The sequence below is a fragment of the Anomaloglossus baeobatrachus genome, chromosome 3 (genome assembly GCF_048569485.1).
Source record: "Anomaloglossus baeobatrachus isolate aAnoBae1 chromosome 3, aAnoBae1.hap1, whole genome shotgun sequence".
Lineage (NCBI taxonomy): Eukaryota > Metazoa > Chordata > Amphibia > Anura > Aromobatidae > Anomaloglossus > Anomaloglossus baeobatrachus.
In genome coordinates, this window is record NC_134355.1 from 223389883 (window position 1) to 223412611 (window position 22729).

General features: G+C 42.3%; 1 protein-coding gene across 3 annotated transcripts in view; it reads left to right on the forward strand.

Moving 5' to 3' along the window:
• The window catches only part of LYST (lysosomal trafficking regulator), a 1763279-nt gene that overhangs the window by 1545698 nt on the left and 194852 nt on the right, over positions 1-22729 (forward strand). For all 3 annotated transcript variants that reach the window (XM_075339737.1, XM_075339736.1, XM_075339738.1), the window contains exon 49: positions 21139-21236. In XM_075339737.1, coding sequence (XP_075195852.1) covers positions 21139-21236 — 98 coding nt within the window. The remainder of the gene's footprint in view (positions 1-21138; positions 21237-22729) is intronic.

The window sequence follows — 22729 nt, forward strand, 5'->3', positions numbered from 1 at the left end:
GATCGGACGCCTATCATGTCTGGCTAATATTAAGAAGGGGGAGGAATGTGATGACATGGACACTCAGTGCCTAGCATGGGTTAAAGTTTCTTAAAATTCAGCCAGACATGAAGACAGTTTGTTTATAGATGGGGGATAATTCCTCATTGTTCTACAAGACTCTTGGGAGTTTAGTATTGAAGTTTTTGTTTATTCATGTAATTGTTTTGGCCACTGAAGGCCAGACAACCATTGTATTACGATGTGTTTGCTGGATGCGATGTAACTTAGCTGTCTTTCCCTCGTCTCTGCCATTGACCGTTATTACTGGGATATTCTGTATACGGCTTGAAATCTGGCCAATAAGAGCCCAGTTTTATCTACCAGTCGTGAAGACCCCAATGGTCTGAATGGAGAGCTCAGGGGTATAAGAAGGAGGACTGTCCATTGCCTAGAGAGACTCTTGCTACATGTTACCAATCTAGGACCTGCAGATCCAATTGGCAAGCCATAACCAAACCTGGATTATAACACTATATGGACTTCAGCATCGAATGCAAGGATTTGGCTTTGATATTAAGGACTACCTAAGGAAGGAATCCAGCTTGGGATAATCCAGTCATCTGAGTACAGACTTTGCGGACCTCAGCCAGCTGTCTTTCAAAAAGGTGGTCGGGCCAGCGGACGAGAGCACCCACTGACCCCCGTGTCTCCACACCTCACTTTTACGATCTTCATTTATTCAGGCTTAAGGTTAATTATTAGGGATGAGCGAATGTATTCGCCACTTTTCGGTATCCGATGGATAATGGGGTATTCGAGGTATTCGCTATCCGATGGCTAATATGTTATTCACTCCGTTACTTTAATATACATTTCTCGACTTCCTGGTGCCTTTTTCCAGCCAATGAACACATCTGATGTTGCTTGCTTTCACAGTAATGCCACAGCCATCTTTGTTGTTGTGATTGGCTTGGCCGCACGGCGTCATAGGGGCTATATAAGCCAGCGGCCATTATGGTCAGTCAGTCTCTCCCTCTCTCTTTCTTACTCACTAATCATGGGTGCAACGCTGCACGGCTGTCACACTGTGGCGGCGTCTCTTGGTTTTGAAAATGCCGGCCGCACATTATTCCATCTCATATTCCCTGCTTCTTCCACCCACCGCCGCCTATGATTGGTTGCAGTCAGAAACGCCTCCACGCTGAGTGACAGCTTTCTCACTGCAACCAATCACAACCACCGGTGCACGGGTCTATGTCGTGTAGTAAAATAAATATATAATGTAAAACAACGACGTGCGGTCCTCCCCCCAAGTGATACCCTGCCGAGGTAAGCACACAGCAGCGGGCCGGTATTCTCAGGCTGGGGAGGGCGAGGGCCATGGTTATGGCCCCCCCTCTCGCAGCTGAGATTATCAGCCCACTGCTGCCCCGAGAATGTCGCATCCATTAGATGCGACAGTCCCGGCGTCCGGCGTGTTACCGGCCCTTCCCGATTGCCGTTATGCGGTGGCAATCAGGGTAATAAGGAGTTAATAGAAACCCATAGCTGCCACTAAGTCCAAGATTAGTAATGGCAGCGTCTATGACATGCCAGCTCTAATCTGTAACTAAATAAACACAACACCGAAAAATCTGTTAATTCAAATAAAACACCAAAAAGCCCCTCTGTCACCACTTTATTAACCCCCCAAATATCCAGGTCTGGCGTAATCCACACTGATTCGGCGACGTCTGTGAGTGAGTACTCAATGCAGCCTCATTTCGTGAACAATGCTGCAGGGGCAACTCCAGGTCATTTATCACAGTCAGTGATGTCAACACATTACCGATTGCGAGAATTTCAGTGCTGCCGTAAAGCACAACTCATAGTGACGTCACTGACCGGCAGTGACCCTGCGAGAACTCAGATCTAAGCTCCCGCAGGGTCACTGCTCCATCACACATACTGTTGGGGAGGGGAAACACATACATCACAAATAAAAGCTGTAATATCATCTATCTATCCATCTATCTATCCATTATCTATCTATCCATTATCTATCCATCCGTCTATCCATTATATATCTATCTATCCCTCTATCCCTCTATCTATCCATCTAGCTGTCCATCTATCTATCAATCCATTATCTATCTATCCATCCATAATCTATCTATGTATCCTTTATCTATCCATCTATCTAATCTATCTATCCATTATCTATCTATCTATCCCTCTATCTATCCATCTATCCCTCTATCTATCCATCCCTCTATCCATCTATCCCTCTATCCATTATCTATCTATCCATCTATCCCTCTATCTATCCCTCTATCTATCCCTCTATCTATCCCTCTATCTATCCATCTATCTATCCCTCTATCTATCCCTCTATCTATCCCTCTTTATATCTATCTATCTATCTATCGGATAGATAGCTGTATAGATAGAGGGATAGATAGAGGGATAGATAAATAGATAGAATGGATAGATAGACAGATAATGGATAGATTGTTGGATAGATTGATAGAGAGAGGGATAGATTGATGGATAGATAAATAGATAGAGGGATAGACAGATAGCTAATGGATAGATAGCGGGATAGATAGAGGGATAAAGGGATAGATTGATGGATAGATAGAGGGATAGGTAGAGGGATAGATAGAAAATGGATAGATAGAGGGATAGAGAGATACATAGAGGGATAGATGGATAGATAGATAATGGATAGATAGACCGATAGATAATGATTAGATAGATAGAGGGATAGATAGATATCCCTCTATCTATCCATTATCTATCTATCCCTCTATCTATCCATTATAATGGATAGATAGAGGGATAGATAGATAATGGATAGATAGAGGGATATAGAGATGGATAGATAGAGGGATAGATGGATAGATAGAGGGATAGATAATGGATAGATAGAGGGATAGATAGACAGATAATGGATAGATAGAGAGATAGATAGATAATGGATAGATAGAGGGATAGATAGACAGATAATGGATATATAGAGGGATAGATAGAGGGATAAAGAGATAGATAATGGATAGATAGAGGGATAGAGAGATAGATAGATGGATAGATAGAAGGATAGATAGAAAGATAGGTAGAAAGATAGATAATGGATAGATAGATAGACAGATAATGGATAGATAGATAAAAAAAGATAGTTGGATAGATAGACAGGCAGACCGATGTCAAACACATAATGTCCCACCTCCCTGCATATTCTAACCTGGCACTCTTTAGTGACTTCATGTGGCAATAAAGGGTGCCTAGCCTTGTATTTAGCCAAAAAAATAAATAATTGGAAAAAAAAACCGATGTGGGGTCCCCCCCATTTTTGATAGCCAGCTAGGGTAAAGCAGACCACAACTGGCAGCTTTACCTTGGTTGGGGATCCAATTTGAAGGTGTTAATGTTGGCCATAAATTTACTTTGATGCAATCTAGTCATGCATCCCTCTTAAACTGTCTGCAGTCCAAATTATGAGTCACTCGTGGTAGCATGCATACCACTCTCTTTCACTCACACTAGAGACGTACTCAGATATGAATAGAAAGTAAGACTGATTTATTCCAGAAGTTGTACAAATATTTAAACTGACTTATTGGCTAGGTGCCAAGAATACGTAACACGTCTCCTATTGGATAAAGTAGAACAGCTTATTCTGTAATATACAATTTACTGTAATGTGCTTGGTTCCTCATTTATATTAAGCAATGTCAGCATGATTCACTTGTCACAAGACTCTGTCTGTCTGAGTGTTATGCCAAGAGATATATATGTGTGTTACAGTTCAAACACCATCTTAAATCCTGTTCTTTATGGATATCTCCATTCTCCATATAACTCTTATATACTCATAATAGTTCATAATCTTGTCCATAACAGTACCCCCTTTGGAGATAGCCAAAAAGTCTTTCCTTTCTTTTCCCGAGTCTATTGATCTGTCCTAATGCCGATGGTTACCTCACTCACATACGAGATAACCCATCCCCTGTGGATGAATCTCCCCACCCAACAGACTATGCATAGGAAGCCAGATCCTGACCGTATTCTCTAAACTGTCCTCATGGCTATGTTCCGCTGGCACACGTTATTCAGGAAGGGGGAACGTGGCAGTAGTCCTCTAATTGGCTAATATTTATCAGGGTTGGTTTCGCTCAGAGTCTCATGCTCCTCAGTCCTCAGGCGGTAATGGTGGGACATCAAAGGTGGGATGTACAGTCGTCTTCTGGTCCACATGCTTAGATATCATCGTCCTGGCACAAAGTATCGGGTAGAAGAGGGAAGACAGCCATCTCCTGGTCTCAGGTCCGACATCTCTTTGTTGTGGAATGCATGGATCTTCGTCCAAAAGAGGAAGAGAGAGAGAAAGATTGAGAAGAGAGGAAGAGGGAAAGATTCAGAAGAGAGGAAGAGAGAGAAAGATTTGAGGAAAGAGAGAGAAAGAGAGGAAAAGAGGAGAGAGAAAAAAAGAAAAGAGAGAAAAATCTAGATCTGGTTGGATCTGGAGGAGAAAACTCAAAAACGTGTATTTGGCAAATGTTTAAACAAACAACAAGCTTAGTTGAAGTATCTGGGGGTACTTCTAAACAGAATTTCATAGGGTCTCAACCTAGTGGTCCCTGCTAGGGTGTGTCTGACACTGAACAATTCAAGGGGAAGACTCTCATGCCCTTGCCTTCTACACTGCCCCATCTTCCCAACCTTCCCTCTATTCTGTGGCTGGTATGGGGTGTGTAGAGTCAGTTCTGTGTCTAAGGCCTGCCATATCTCTTTGGCTAACAGAGAACAATAGAGGAAAATAGGGTTTATTTGAGCCGCGCCAATGATCACTTCTCAGGTATTCAGATTAATGGATCTTTATTTTGCACAGGTCTACGCGTTTCTGGAGTCTCAGCTCCCTTCCTCAGGACCATCAGGCATAAGAACACATCAAATCTACCATAATGGAGACTAACACAGTATAAATACATTTGATGACATCACAGGACCGCCCCTGACAAAAAAAAAAAAAAAAAAAGGCGGGAAAGGGTGCATTGCAGTGAAGCATGATGCAATACAAGTAACTTCATGAAGGATGTGAAAAATAAAATCAATTATAGTGGCGATAACACATATCTCAGATCGTGAAATAATGAAATTACTCAAAACATAAAAACACCAAAAATAATAGATCTATGTGTGATCATGATTATCTCAAAAAATATACATATGTATGTGCAGGGAGGCAGCCTAGAACTCACTTAGACATGTCAGTGCTGGAAAACCCGGGAATATAGGATAGATCAGTGAGAGCATGAGACCACGCAGCCAACAAGGCAATTACTGTTGCTGGGTGATGGAAGAAAAGAAACAGTCAAAATGCCCTGAATCCGTGAAAAAAAATATATAAGAGAAAAAAATCCATAGCCTAGGTTCCAGATGGAAAAAAGTCCAAGGATCAAGGAACCGCTTAGGAACATGATGTAGTGAGTGAGTTCAAGAAAGTTCAGGAGTGTGGGAAAAAAAAAAAAAAAAAACCCCAAAAACAAAAAAACAACCTTCCATATGCGCAAAAAGCAAGTGCCAGAACCAGAAGGTGAAATGAGTGCAGGACCGTGAGAAGAAAAATTACGGCGCTAGCGCTGAGAGTCAGGGAGCAAGTGGATAGCATTTGAATTAGAGTGAATGGAGTAAGACATGTAACAAAACAACAATGAATGTGCACTAATCAGATCTGAATAGACTAGATCATGTATAATAGCCGGAGGAAATAAATGTATATATATAGAGAGGACACCTAAAGAAAGAACAAGGAAGCTCCTGCAGAGCGTCAGATCAAGTAATGTATATTAAAATATAGGATCAGTGTGGATAGAAAAGCGAGACTAGGAACCAGAAAAACCATATGTCCCAAGTGCAAGACTGCAAACCATTGTGGTGAGCTACCAGTGATGCCGGGGATCAAGAGATGTACCTCTACTACAAAAAATTGTAGGAGAGAAAATAACGGAGTGTAAAAAATGTGATAATAAAGGGTGGGTGATGCAATCACCGTATAGTATGTCTGCTAATGATGCAATCAAAGTGAAAATATATAAATATATACATACATATTAAATTTTAGAAGAGCGCCCCCAAGTGGGAAGGGGAAGGGGAAAAAAAAAAAAAATTATATATATATATATTGTGTACTCGAGGCAATTATTGCTAATAAAAAAACAGATATGAATCTGTGTCCCAAAAAAAACTTATAGATATGATGCATGATGATAGTAAAAGCATAAAATAGACCTGGCATAAACATAGCTAAAAACCTATAAAGGATGCACAAAATGAAACTATAAACCATGTTACAAGAATTAATAAAAACATAAAAATTAAAAAATATAATGTAAAAAGCACTAAGGCGCTAAAAACATATATGAATATAAATATAAAATGAATATATAAACAAACAACCCGATGGTATTTAATAAAATAGATCCGTGACCTCATTGAGGCCACGAGGTTTTAACGTATTGAGTTTATAAATCCAATATGTTTCTTTCTTATTAAGAACCTCTATCCGATTAGATATGTATGGGGGTATATATTCTATAGGGGTGACCTTTAGTTTGATTTTTTTGTCATGATATAGAGTAGTATGTCGGGATAGTCCATGAAGCATAAAACCCACTTTAATGTTGTGTCTGTGGGAGTTAATTCTATTATGTAGTGCCTGAGTGGTTCTCCCAATATAACGCTTATCACAATCACACTCTATCAGGTAAATGACAAAATCGGATTGACAAGTGAGATGTCCTTTTATAAGAAAATCCCCCCCACCTGGGGCCAAACCGAAACTGACCCTCTCATGCTGAATAGTTTTACAACATAGGCAATTTTTCATGTTTTCAAAGTGAGTTCTAGGCTCATTTCATGCCCTCCCTGCACATACATATGTATATTTTTTGAGAGATAATCATGATCACACATAGATCTATTATTTTTGGTGTTTTTATGTTTTGAGTAATTTCATTATTTCACGATCTGAGATATGTGTTATCGCCACTATAATTGATTTTATTTTTCACATCCTTCATGAAGTTACTTGTATTGCATCATGCTTCACTGCAATGCACCCTTTCCCGCCTTTTTTTTTTTTTTTTTTTTTTGTCAGGGGCGGTCCTGTGATGTCATCAAATGTATTTATACTGTGTTAGTCTCCATTATGGTAGATTTGATGTGTTCTTATGCCTGATGGTCCTGAGGAAGGGAGCTGAGACTCCAGAAACGCGTAGACCTGTGCAAAATAAAGATCCATTAATCTGAATACCTGAGAAGTGATCATTGGCGCGGCTCAAATAAACCCTATTTTCCTCTATTGTTCTCTGTTATCTGCCGTCTGGGTTGCTGCTGCCTTGATCAAAACTTTCCATGCCTGCATAGTAGTTGTGACTTTCACAACTTCACTTGGTGAGTATTACTGCTCCCTGTCTCTACCCCGTGTGTTATTGGGGTAAAACCCTATTGCGCTTCTTCTCCACAGCTTTTTACTCATCATATCTCTTTGGCTGGCAGTAAAAGCAGGTCACTAGCCACTTTCTATGGTCTCCGGGAGCCCACAGCCTCACCCTATCTCAGTCCTCTTCTTCTTCTGAGACTTGCTCTTGTAGGGTCAGGAAAGTGTTTTCTCAAGACTTTCCATCTTTCCTTTCTTCTTCACATTGGGGTCATTCAAAAAAAACAGATTGACTGACTGTTTCTTTGGTAAGTGGTCTTGGGGCTTCTTTGGATGTTCTGTCAGTGAGGGCACTTCTTACTGCTTCCCTTGACTCCTCCAATGTGGGCCTCAACCCTGCTCACCGCGACTCTGTCTGGCAATAGCAAAGCATCCATCCGTTCTTCTATGGCCTCATGGCGGCGTACAGTTTCATTGGCAGTGATCAAGTCTCTTGTCTTCCATACAGAGTAGATGCTGGCTGCTATCTTGCAGGCTTCAGCGAGAGCACATACATCTGCTTCTTCACAGACAGGCGTTCGGGTAGCGACTGCTCTATCAGCACAGCGTCTTCTGCTACCAGCACCATACCCATGTGGAACCGTCTTCTTGATGCACATCTTGATCCATCCGCAAAGGGGTTAAGTCAGGGTCCAAAAGTGTATCCGTCACTGTATTGAATCCAGAGTTTCAGCTATGCCAGAGTCGACTACCTCTTCCACCAAGGAGTCAGAGGTGGGACACTCCCCCCTTGGAAGAGGGAGAAGTTTAGCAGGATTAAGGACCAGACATCGGGAGTTGGTGACTTTGTCAGGGAGCAGTGATGTCATACGGGCACTGATCTTCAACTGGTGCTTTAGGTAGGTGTTCAATCTGGCTGAGTAGTGTTCAAAGGGCTGCTGTCTTCCTCCATGGCAAACAGGTAGAATGACTTCTGGGCTGGAGATGACGTGATGATACTCTTCAGGTGACTGTGACTGTAACTCAGGTGACTGTGAATGCAGCACATCCGTATGTGGGGTGATCTTGTAAGCTGCTAGATTCATCTCCAGACATCTTGCCACTTGAGGGAGGATGTCTTGGTTCTTACCAGCTGTAGTTTGCATGTGGGCTCTCGGAGACCTGATACAAAGGACTATACCCTTTAACTTTGGGGTCAGGAGAACACTGAAATTCTAAAAACTAAGATCCCCTAAAATCCCGGGGAAAGAGAAAAGAGCACAAGAGGGTTTGGAAACTACCAAGCAGCACCCCCTGACTACATATACACAACTAGGAAAAAGCAGTGGAGCGTATCTACTCTACCTCTCCTGTGCTGACCCTGTAACTGGGGGCCCTGCACTCTCCCTCATCCCGACGGTAGACCTGATGGTGGTCAGGGTCAGGCCTCCAGCGTATCCCTCTCTCCTGTCAGACCCTGCAAACTAAGACACAAAGGATTACTGGGTGCTGCCAACGAAAACCCTAATATATGCCAACTCCTGATGATCAATGTCCCCTAGGGACCACATGATCCTCCACCCTCTCTATCAGGGAACTCTTGTGCAAGATACCAGGCAGGATAACATGTGAATATCTCAAACCAGGCTAAGCATCAACTGCCATAGGCAGAAAAATATTCACTCTCCACCAGGACTAATAGTGAGCAGTCTATATGGTCTACTAAACTGTATACTAGATACAGCAAAAACAAACATGCAAAAGTGAAGGGAAAAGGTTTCCACAGGACTATCAGCAATAACCTCTGCTAAGGTTCATTAGTGGGAACACAATGGGGCACAACTGCATATATGACCAAAAACGGAGTGTGTGTTTCAGGTCCCTATGTCCCCCCCTCTGCAGCCTCTGCTGCATCAGCAATAAACAGAGCAGTGGCTTTGGCTGCTGAAACAAAAATGGGGAACTGGGTGTCGGCTGGACTAAAATGGCGTCAAAAGATGAACTATGTAGTGTCTGAGTTAAAACGTCCGCTAAAAATAATTACCGATAAGAAACAGCCGCTAAAAGAGGAAGTAGGTGTTGGCCAAAAAATGGCGTCTGAAGAGGCCTGGGAGGGAGTGACATGGATTGTGACATCTACATTCAGGAGGCATTCAATCTGTCACCGGGAATACGGATTATATAGAGACCCCTGGGCTGACTCTGTAACTAGGGACCCTGTACTCGCCCTCATCTCCTGTCAGCCCCTGAAATCATAACCCCATACCATACCCCACCCAGGGCTGGGCAAAACACAGAGTGACAGAAAGAAATCTACATTCAGGACAGGAAATAATGGGGTGGGCTTACGTGGACACAGTGCTCCGCAGACAGCACACAAGTCCACCCTATATATCAGCTTATGTTTCTTATTTTCACAGACAGGTAAAATACACATAGTGTAGTTGCTAGATTCAGAATTACTCATCAATTCTCATCTAATCTCCCCCCTTGGGAGAATTCTCCATTTCCCTTTTCGACATACGTGTGTCACTTACAATTCATCTTCACTGAAGATTAAATAACACTTCTCTTATTTTCCTAATTTCAACTCTCCTACGGTGTTTCACACCAGAAACTGCGTACATTATACATACAAACATCTTCCAGGAAAAACTAGAGCACCAGGGTCACTTGGGTGATAATAAGGTACACGCACCCTCACTGTAAACCCGCAAACCTGGCTCCATTACTGGCCAGAAAGAATCCCCAGCTTTAATTTGGGTGAGCCCATACAAATCAGTTTTGGTGGTGGGCTGAATCTTTGTTAAATCATTGTCATCTTCCTGCCCCCCCTCGGTGTTTTCTGTTGCTCCAGCAACAAATAGGCCAGTGGCCTTGGGACTTAAGATGGCTGGAAAAGGGAACTAGGTGCGGCCCAACCTGAAATGACGTCTGGGCAGGCTAGGGAGGGCGTTTGGTGGGCAGGGGGACAAACTACACAAGTCCAACCCTCTGGGGACGACTTATAAGGAGGGGGGTATTGTTTCCTAATGGGCTTGGCCACTTCCTGAGGTGCCATTTTCTGAGCTGGTGCAATATAGAAATATCTACTATCTCCATCCCATTCCTCTTTCCATGGCAATTTTCTAACATCTTTTGACGTTCTATACCATGCCTCAGCATCCATAAGGAGATCTTTATCTTTCAAAATCCCTCGCTTATTTAACAAGACATCTTTCCATTCTTGCTCCTCTAATCTCCCTCTTGGCAGTGATCCCTGAAGGAGCGACTTCATATTTTTAATATACTTTTTACCTTCTTGCTCGCTTACTAATTCATCTGCCGTTAACTTGACAGGTGTGGACTGATTAGACCCCATGCTTAAAGGGTACACGACCTAAAACTAACACGTCAATCTGGATGTCTGGTCTGTGCCGTTGTGCACTTCCTCTCCTGGACCAGCAACTATACACATCCACAGAATACCAAGATTTCTATCCACAAAACCACAACACAAACGGGTTGTCCTACCAGGAAGAAGTGTCACGTGGGTGATAGAAACTAAATTCACCCTCACTATATCTTACTTCAAGTACTAGTAACCTCTGTTCACCTTATATACACCACATAAGTACGATCCATCCAGACCATCAATAACCGTGATTAAGACCAAAATTTAGGATTTTCCCCAATGTATTCAATCCTAGGTAAGAATACATTGACATCCACTAAAACAAGACCAATGAGTACGCATACAACGTTCAACTCACTGCTTAGCAGGAAAACTGTACCAGGTAACAGTCAGGGTCCGTCCCCCACTTTATACAACACTGCACTTGTACATAGAAAACCCTTCCAAATCTTCTATTCCCGAAGATCAGGTCCAAGGCCTTATCAAACATCAACTATTGACCGGACACGTCATCACAAATTGGTGTATCTCGCAGTATATACAGCAGTATACATAAACAGTTAACCTCAAAGTACAGCTTCTGAGTTTTTTTTTGTTTTTTTTTTCACTCAAAGACAGCTCTCACTACATTATCGTGACACTTGACACTTCCCCTTTTTCTGCCGTAACTGAACCAAACAGAACTTCCCGTTTCTCGTAACCAGCAAGTACTCCACCTGCTGCAAATAGACAGACATTTCAACAGGTAGACACAGGTAAACACAATGACATAACAATAAGGACACTATATATACCATCCAGGTGGCTGATCTCACCTGCAGATATAACCATATATATCCATATAACCAGCGTATATAACAACTTCCTCATTTTCCCCTACCGTCAGAGAAAAACGAAACTTAGAACTTCTGCTTTCTCCCAGAGCAGACAAAAACCTCAAACCACATTACATTTCATGTGATTTAGAATTACATTTATACAGACAGCTTAAGGTGAACCTGACCACCTTGGTGTGGGATCTCTTAGGACGGCTTATCTCATGCGAGATGGCGGTCATTAGGTGTCTAGACTGGGACAGCCCAACCCCCCCTTCGAAATGCAAGTACACGCAGGAGGTTTGCAAGGTGAGATTAGACAAATCTTCTCACCTGCAGCTATAGTGCGCATCTCCATATCCCGGTAGTTGCCTTTCGAATTAAGGGGCCAGCATGGCCGTCCATCATCCAGAGCTCCGTCCTAAGGTTCGTTGGGCGCCATCTGTTAATGTTGGCCATAAATTTACTTTGATGCAATCTAGTCATGCATCCCTCTTAAACTGTCTGCAGTCCAAATTATGAGTCACTCGTGGTAGCATGCATACCACTCTCTTTCACTCACATTAGAGACGTACTCAGATATGAATAGAAAGTAAAACTGATTTATTCCGGAAGTTGTACAAATATTTAAACGGACTTATTGGCTAGGTGCCAAGAATACGTAACACGTCTCCTATTGGATAAAGTAGAACAGCTTATTCTGTAATATACAATTTACTGTAATGTGCTTGGTTCCTCATTTATATTAAGCAATGTCGGCATGATTCACTTGTCACAAGACTTTGTCTGTCTGAATGTTATGCCAAGAGATATATATGTGTGTATCTTGTCCATAACAAAGGGTCCCCAGGTTTCCCCCCAAATTAGTTCACCAGCCAAGGTAAAGCGGACAGCTGTGGTCTGGTATTTTCAGGGTGGGTAGGTCCATAGTTATTGGCTCTTCCCAGCCTAAAAATAGCAGGCCACAGCTGCCCAAGAAGTGGCGCACCATTAGATGCGCCAATCGTGGCGCTTCGCCCCAGCTCATCCCGTGCCCTGGTGGGGTGGCAAACAGGGTAATAAATGGGGTTCATACCAGATGTGTAATGTCACCTGACATCAAGCCCAGCAGTTGGTCATGTCATGTCGTCTATTAGATTCCCGACATCACCAACTGTCAGTAATAAAAGTATAAAAAAAAATAGACCACAAAAAAAAAAAATATTTGAAAAAACACTCCACAAAACATTCCCTCTTTCACCAATTTATTGTAAAGAAAAAAAGCATCTGTAATCCATTTTGGAAGTCCCACGACAATTCTGGATCTTCTAGAATTTGGGGGGCACGCTCAGGGAACGTGTCCCTCATTTTCTAGGAGTGCAGACCTTCTATGGGAAGAGTGTGGTTGCAAAGAATCTGCACCTACCCTCCTCGGGTCACAGCACCAGTGTGCTTGCAGCCAGCGCAGCTCCACAGCCGTTCTCACTCAACACAGCAAGCTGAGCTGACAGCCGCGCTCTGCGCATACGCCTACCGTGTATTATGAAGGAGGAGGGACACGGGGGATAAACGCTGCAAAAAGGTAAAAACACCCGGGGGTTTTGGGGGGTGACTTAGCTGGACCCGGGGAGAACAGAAATCAGAGGAAGAGGGTGAATGCGGGTGGCGCGTTAGTGTGCATCCTGTCATCTTGGATGAATCGGGAGGGGGCAGAAATGCAGTGAGGCACCTTCTACAGGCTGTGCCCATACTGTTTCTGCCTTTTGCCATTCATTTCAGCCTCTTCCTCAGTCACCACAGCTCACCGACGGGTCCAACATGAAATTATTCTGGTTTCCCATAGACTTGCATTGGGGGTCGAATATTCGCGAATACTCAAATAGCTGCGAGGTATTCGTCGGATATTCGGCAAAGGGAATAATAGGGTATTCGATCATCCCTATTTATTATACTCTTGGACTGACTGATAGCACTTTAGTTGTTGAATAATAAAATTAAATTTAAAAAATACGAATAGCTTAATAATTTTTCCCATGGAATATATTCATTATATAAGATACACTGAGACTCTGCTGCATAAATCACATAGCATACACTGAGACTGCTGTATTTATATTACATAGGAGACAAAGACTGCTGAATATATCACAGGAGACTCAGACTACATCATAGGAGACATGAAACAGTTGTATATAGATCATAGGAGAGATGAAATTGCTGTATACATATACACTGTAGGGGACTTGAGTATATATCATAGGAGACATGAGACTGCTGTATAAATTCCATATGTGACATGAGACTACAGTATATATCAAATAGCAAACATGAGACTGCTGTATATACATCACATAGGATACACTTAAGGGTACTTCTGTGTGACACTAAGCAGCGACCTGGCCCCTGCTGTGAAATCGCTGATCGTTACACACTGTTCTGGTTCATGTTTTGGTCATCTGTCTCCCACAGGGCAGCACGCATCAGTGTTTTTGACACCTTACTCAAAGACCTCGTTCGCGACTCATGTAGGCGTGCATCTTCCTTGTTTTCCGCGCCCTCTGTTCCGATTGTTGATCGCTACTGCATTCGGATTGGCCACTTCAATCCTCTGTTCTGGCTCGTAGATCGCAGTACATTTCCGAGGGCTGAATTCACTTGTCTCGGACCGCGTGTAGCAGCAGATCGTAATACAGTCCATTCTGCATCGGGACTGTAGGATGGACAAGGATGGAGAAGGATGGAAGCGCTATTATGTTGCCTTCTCTGAAGGCTAGGCAGCCCAGTCACAATGCAGTTATGACCACCAATCGGAGCAGAGGGGGCGTGGAAAAGGCAATGTAGATGCACGCCTATGTTACTACTCAAGATTTGAATCGTGCTATGTGACAGGGTCCCAGCGAACACTGATATCGTTGTACAGGTTGTTATGGGTCGCCGTATCGTTGCTGCATCATTGGGAAGATCTGACTACCATGATGTACCAACGATCCTGACCAGGTCGTATCGTGGTTGGAATCGCTGGTACATCGTTTAGTGTGACGGTACCCTTAGGCTGCTGTGTATTCCTTACATAAGAGATATGAGACTGCTGTATGTAGATTGACTTAGATTCTGGAAATGCAGAGCTACAAATTTTTAGAGCTGTGATGGCAAGAGAGTGATAGGAGAGCAGAGCATGCTAACTCCATCCATAAAGAACATCCTGGCGGTCGTACTGGCCATTGTCTGCTTGAAGGGAGGACATACGTGACTTAGAGCCTTCTTGCAGAGTGCTGCAGAGGCAATACCCAGTTCAGACTAGCAGCACAGCCATGCCTCTGATCCCAATTGTCAATTTTAGCTGTGCTCCACCACCTCACAAATGAGGAATCCCAGCACACAGGATTAATGCACTCCTGAAGAGAGAACAGTGGCTCTACAATTTTATTCATTTTTGCTTTTCCATTTTTCAGCATCCATAACTTTATTTATATTTTTCCATTGATGCAGCTGTATGAGGCTTTGTTATATACAGGAAAAACATTATTCATTTTAACAATGTGTTGGGGTACATTTAAATTGCTGTGTAATATGATATAACTTTTTTTGCAATGTAAATCAATAAAATGCAATTTTTGTTGTTTTTTTTTCCACACTAAAAAAACTGTTGAATTAATTTTTCGGATTATGGTCATGTGGATAGTTGTGTAATTATTTTTTACATTCATGCAACTAAGTGAAAAAAAGAATTTTTTTTTCAGACACTTAATGGGAGGACATAGGAACCTTGCTGCCACCTGGAGGCTGACACTAAGAATACATCTTAAAAAAAAGTCCCTCCTTGTGTTCAGTTTCTCTTAGTGTCACATTGGAGGCAGGCACAGGTCTGAGTTTCAGTCCTGTTTTTGTTTATGATGCTTTATTGCAGAGACTAATCTTTCCCTTTTTTCTTCTTTAGGTTGGGTAACAGAGCGGAATGGGACTGTTTTCTTTTGCCCCACTAAGCAACAGATAGTACAGACTACAGTGATCAGTCTGTAGCCTTTCTTATTGAGATGGCAAGACTATTGAAACTTGTAGTCGGGGATCAGGTATTTGGGGCAGATGATCCTTTGCCTTTTGACTTCTGCTCACTTGCCCTTCTTAGCATGGTGTGTTTTATGGAACAAAACATGAATCTCAGGGCCACAGGATTAAGCTGATTTAGGACAGTTATGTAGGTCCTTTGCCTTGGTCCTCCTTTGCATTGTATTTCCTTGATTCTGCAACTTTGTTTTCACGGGCCTGTGCTGTTTAATCAGCAGCCAGAGTGCAGTTGATTTTACTTTCTGCTGACAACTGTGTTTTTCTCCAGTTCAACCAATACCTATAATCAACGGCGAGTGCACACCAACCATTCACTACCTATCTAGTAGCTCTGTCTCACTGAGAGGTTACACTGGCCAAGGTGTCCTTGTCCATGTTTACAGTCGTGAGGCATCTAGCAATTTTCTCTCTGTCCCTGGTATTGTGACCAGTTCCCAGAGTTGATCAGACCAACCTGTCCCCAGTGGAAATTGCAACCCAGAAGCTACTTTTATCATTTCCCAGAGTGAGTTAGATGCACAAGCCTGCCAGTTCCAAACTAGGCAAACTCTATATGGAGCACCACACATTTAGTAAACTACATACACTATGACCACGCCCCTCAATGAGTCAGAAGACCCTGCAGAGCGTTTAGGCAAGTGATCCAGACAGTGTGAGTTGTAACTTACTGTGCTTTGACAACTTTCTAGACCATGAAACAAATTTCGCTCAGAGGCGTGTATCATTCATGAAAGCCAGACAGTACCCTGACCATGCTTTCAAATGAGTCAGAATAGTAACCAGAGGCCTCTTAGCCTTACTTATTGTGAGGTTGATTAGGACTGTGGGTAGATCTTGGTAGCAGATGAGAAGATAGTCTGAACACTTCCCAAGGGGTCGGATCATTTAGTTGCATTCTTTGCCTGACAAATCACACATGGTACTCTATCCACTATCTCCCAGAGTCAGATTATTAGGCAGAGTTCCCTCAGTAGGACATAACCATGAAAGTAAAACTCAATGTACTCAGACTCAGAGTAAGTCTGACCACCATCTTGTCACTCAAGGGAGCAAAAATATCTACTGACTGCCATAAACACTATGAAAGCAGATGCAGTGTTAGTAGAACATGATTTGTAGGTCCTGAAAGTATAATCAGACATTCTCTAATGTTTAGCTCATATTACACAAGTGAGCCACATGGTACTCTGATCTCTTCCTAGGGTATTTCAGGTAAGAAACCAGTTACCTTTCAGCTGGATGAGTATTGCGCACTTGTATAGGCTTCTTCAGCCAACAGGAGTACTTTATTTGTGGTATCATAGACAATCAGATACACTGCGACTGAAGCTTCTGAGCCCTACAGTTGGGACATCTTGTATCTACTTGACAGTCTGACCAGGAGGCATCATTGTTTCGGGGAGTCTCCAGATTCTCTGCCCTTGTGGATGTAGCTTCCCAGGGTATGGCGCCACTTTAGAGGCTTTGAGTGGCTATTGAAGCCTCCCCTTGCTCAGTATTTTGGTTCATTCCATATTGTATATCAGTCCCTGGGGCGGTCTCTATATTATCCTAGTCTTTTTCGCCTACGGTCTTCATGACTAAGTAAAGGCCCAGTCACACTAAACAACTTACCAGCAATCCCAACAACGATACAACCTGATAGGGATCGCTTTTAAGTTGCTAGGAGGTCGCTGGTGAGATGTCACACTAAGCGACGCTCCAGCGATCCCACCAGCAACCTGACTTGGCCGGGATCGCTGGAGCGTCGCTACACATGGAAGCATGCTGCGCTTGGTAACTAAGGTAAATATCGGGTAACCAACCCGATATTTACCTTGGTTACCAGCGCACACCGCTTAGCGCTGACTCCCTGCACACCTAGCCACAATACACATCGGGTTAATTGCCCAATGTGTACTCTGCTACGTGTACAGGGAGCAGGGAGCCAGCTTCTGCGGACGCTGGTAACCACGGTAAACATTGGGTAACCAAGAAGCCCTTTGCTTGGTTACCCGATATTTACCTTCGTTACCAGCGTCCGCCGCTCTCACATTGCCAGTGCCGGCTCCCTGTTCCCTGCACTCCTAGTCACAGTACACATCGGGTTAATTACCCGATGTGTAGTCTGGCTATGTGTGCAGGGAGCAGGGAGCCGGCACTGACAGCTGAGAGCGGCGGACGCTAGTAACGAAGGTAAATATCGGGTAACCAAGGTAAGGGCTTCTTGGTTACCAGCGTACGCAGAAGCCGGCTCCTGCTGCCTGCACATTTAGTTGTTGCTCTGTCGCTGTCACACACAGCGATATGTGCTTCACAGCGGGAGAGCAACAACTAAAAAATGGCCCAGGACATTCAGCAACAACCAACGACCTCACAGCAGGGGCCAGGTTGTTGCTGGATGTCACACTAAGCAACATCGCTAGCAAAGTTGTGCCTCAGCAGCGATGTTGCTAGCGATGTTGCTTAGTGTGACGGTACCTTTAAAGAATAATAGCAGTGTTTCCATCGTTTCAACTTTTATGGAATCACTGTAAAGGTCTGTCTCTTTTGAGGCTTCAGGCAAGTCGTTCAAACGATCCAATTTAGTTGTGTTGCCTGGACCACCAGTTTGTTTTGAGATTATATGTCTTTGATGGTCTTCCAGGAAGCATACTTAATTCACTGGAGTTTCCTTGGTAGGTGACAGGACAGGGTGGAGATCAAAGCTATTCTTTATTCAAGGGGAATCTTGGTCTTTCCCTTTCAGGGCAGGATTTTCCTTCTTCAGTTTGGACTGAACATTTTGAATGCCTTTTAAGCTCAGGGTTCTTCATTTTGAGTCCAGAAATCTTGATCTTCATTGCACATAACAACAGAAGCTTCTTTCTGACTAAGGTAATCTGATTAGGATTAGGGAATATGGGACTTAGATGTCACGTTTCTACCATTTTGTTTAGAAAACTTCTTCCATATGTGAACACCTATTGGCAGTGCTCCTATGATGTTATTCTTCATTTTAATTTTTGCGTTCCTGTCTTGAGTCTGGGTTAACTGCCAATAGAAAGGTTCATACCTTGGCTATACTTGTCCAGTGCAACTTGATATGTAGGTCACAAATCAATACTTCCCACCTGGGAAGGTTGAACTTAGAGCCACCGTATTAACCCCTATAGATATGGGGGACATCAGTCTGATCTTTGACACCTTTTTGTTTTCTCCTTTAAAGCTTTACGGCAAGGTGATTATTTTCCTTTTCACAATCTCTTCCATTAGTAGAGGCTCCAAGTGGTGATTTTCATTAGTCTCTCTCCTTCTGAGGGACAGAGTTTTTTTTCCTTTGGCACCCTCTTTTTTTCCTAGTGTGTATTCTTTTCACTTCAGTGAGATTGCTCTCCTTACTTTAGATACTTTGCATCTCATCTCACTGAAGGTTCCTTACACAATCTGATACAGTGAGAGCTGTGCAGTTCTACCTGTCTCTCACAGCTTTGTTCAGATACCTTTTTGGTTATCCTATTATGATGTTGCAGAGGTTGAATCGCCTCTGGGATTACCAATGTTCACTTGTTTTAATCTGCAAATATGAATGATTGGGTTAAGCAAGTGCCTCCTTGCCAGGGCATAGCTCACTCTCACCGTTTGATAGAAGCTTCCTGGGTTATACGCCTACAGACATCTGCCCTTTTATTCAATAGGTTCGCTTCTTAGTCTTTAGTCCACATCTGTGCGGATTAGATGAAAATCTTAGCAGAAGGGTACTGCAAGCGTCAGTTGCTCATGTGGTAACTGAAGATTTCTTACACATGCTATTCTTCCTTCTACGAGTGCATCAGTGGATTTAATGTGTATTCAATGTGTTTCAGAAAACACTTTTTTTCCTAAAGTAGGAGAAAGTGTTCTCGAAACGAATTGCATAATAAATCACTTGTACCTCATCCGGATTCGTCTATGTGATGGCACGGCGTTTAACCTATTTTCCACTGATACACTCGTCTTTCCACATGGGGCTTCTGCAATAGTATGTTACATGTGTTTTAGTGGTTGCAACTCTTCACAACCCTACAAGGTGAGCCTTTCCTCTAATTATACCATTAATATATCTCTAGATATAACCTATTGCACTCCTTCTTGTTGCTCCTTTCTGCTAGTTTTTATTCTCCTTCTGCAGCTCCTGTGTACTTAATGAAGTGTTCTAGAAATTAGAATTTTTGATGCTCATTGGAAAATCTTTTTCTCAAAGCCTTCATTGGGTTACACATCACTCTCCCTTGTTTGAGGGGGTGTTGGCTTTGCTAGGTGAATAGCTGGGTGTTAACTATATTTATTAATTAATTATTAATTATTATTATTATTATTATTAACTAACTAGGTGTAGGCTGTTGGGGAGGAACTGACTTTGTTTCTAAGATGAATTCTTACTGTCAGACTCCAGGTGGCATTATATAACCTATAGTTCCTGTGGCCCCAAATGAAAGCTATGAGAAAAAGATTTTACGGTGGGTGCCAACAATCCTCTTTTTTTATACCTAGAAATCATGTGATCGACAAGACCTACAAAAGCATTAATAATGTCAATAGTTCTGTATAAAATTTAGCTCTGAGCACTGTTACTGATGAAATAACAGGGAAAAGTTGTTATAGATTACTTCTGTCTTCTCTCAAGAGTCCAGTGCTCTGTCAGTTTAGAGACCTGAACTGCTCTTGCTAGATGGTGTTTATTTATGGTGCTTGGACATTATTTAGTTGAACAATACTACTTGCTTTTTACTTTTTTTCCTCTTTCTCCTAACCATAACATCCCCCTCTCACCTGTGTTTTTTCCCCTTTCCTTTAATGGGCTACTTGCATTTGATTTTATATTTTGGATATTTCAAACTGACTATATTTTACTGTATTTATGTTGGGCTTTACACCCTCAGTGGCTGTTCATTTTTGTTTCCAATATGCTAAAGGTTTATTTATATTAACTTACCACCTATTGGGGATCATTTAATTGCCTGTTTAGAAAGGCTGACCACTCTTCCGATGTGCACAGATTTATCGGTAAGAGCCTTTTCTATGTGCATAGTAGATTACTGTTCTCGGCATTTCTTGTCATTTTTACACAGAACAATGTGATACCAAGAATGTTGATTTTTAAAGAAGCTCAAAAACCATTTTACATAAAACATGCGTTTTTGGGAACACTTGTTCACAATTAGCAGTGAGTGTAAATGCACCTGAACTCTTCTTCCTTCTCTTGAACTGTTTTCCATGTTGTAAATGCTTTGAAAATATTAAGAAAATAATTAAAATAAATAAAGCACTAGCTCCTTTTATAAATAATAATAATAATATTTATTCACTTATATAGCGCCATTAATTCCAAAGTGCTTTACTGTACCCATTGGATCTTACAATCTAAACCTTTTTAGAAGTGTTGGATTGGGCACATCGATGATAGTGAGGCTATGTTTTGATAATAAATCCTTAAATGAACACAATTTAAAAATCTCTCATTAATTACTTGTGCATTGCTTAATTTCTTTTTTTTTCTTTTTAAGATTATGCTATGTGCAAAGTCTCACTGGCCACAAAAGTCCCGTAATGGCAGTGTCTGCTAGTGAAACAACAGGAGACATTGCAACAGTCTGTGATTCAGGTAAGCTCTACATAACTATGTATGCGAAGCACATTTTACATTTGTTTTTTTATTTTGAAAATTAAAAGATTGAAAACTTAAGGACAAATTTTCATTTTATATGTTTAAAGGAAGCAGTTAACACGTCTGACTGCTACTCTCTTCTTCGGGACCCTTGTTTGATGTCAACCTCATTATTTATGTTTATAACACACATCAGCATCATGTACCTATTTTTTTAAAGTAATTTATGCATACTTGATAGGGTTTTGACTATTGGCAGGACATACCAAACTTATTTTTTAACAAATCCACCAGAGGCCCCAATCCAGTTTCTAGCAACCTCAGCACTTTTGCTTTTCTACACAATTACAAAGCTATAGTAACATCTAAAGAGAACTTCCTTTTTATGTTCAAAGGAAATAGTCAAGCCTCCTTTCTGCAACTTCCTACTTTTGGGGTCTTTGTTCAATGTCGATCTCACCATTGTATAGTATTACATCCCTAACACACCTCAAGAACTTCTTTTCCTACATTTTTAAACTGATTTCTGCACTCCACAAATGGCTTTTTCTTTTAGCAGGAGATTCCAACCTTATTTTTGATCCAACTATAGACAAAGCTATCAGACAACCCAAACCAACTTTTGGCATCCCAGAGACCACTATATTTCTATAAATTCTTCAAAGTAATGGTCTGTGTAACATCTGGAGAGAACTTCAAGGACTATACCTTCTGTTCCAAACCTCACTTCTTTCTCTATTGCATATTATTATTATTATTTATTATTATTATAGCGCCATTTATTCCATGGAGCTTTACAAGTGACAGAGGGTATACATACAACAATCATTAACAGTACAAAACAGACTGGTATAGGAGGAGAGAGGACCCTGCCCGCGAGGGATCACAGTCTACATGGAAAGGAGGATGGTACAATAGGTGAGGACAGAGCTGGTTGCGCAGTGGTGTACTGGACTGAGGGCTATTGTAGGTTGTAGGCTTGTTGGAAGAGGTGAATCTTGAGGTTCCTCTTGAAGCTTTCCACGGTGGGGGAGAGTCTTATATGCTGAGGTAGAGCGTTCCAGAGTAAGGGGGAGGCACGGGAGAAATCTTGCACGCGATTGTGGGAAGAGGAGATAAGAGAGGAGTAGAAAAGGAGATCTTGTGAGGATCTGAGGTTGCGTGCAGGTAGGTACCGGGAGACTAGGTCACAGATGTAAGGAGGAGACAGGTTGTGGAGGGCTTTGTATGTCATGGTTAATGTTTTGAACTGGAGTCGTTGGGCGATTGGAAGCCAGTGAAGGGATTGGCAGAGTGGCGTGGCTGGGGAATAGCAAGGGGAGAGGTGGATTAAGCGGGCCTCAGAGTTTAGGATAGATTGGAGGGGTGCAAGAGTGTTGGACGGGAGGCCAGAGAGCAGGAGGTTGCAGTAGTCGAGGCGGGAGATGATGAGGGCATGCACTAATGTTTTTGCTGATTCTTGGTTAAGGAAAGCATGGATCCGGGAGATA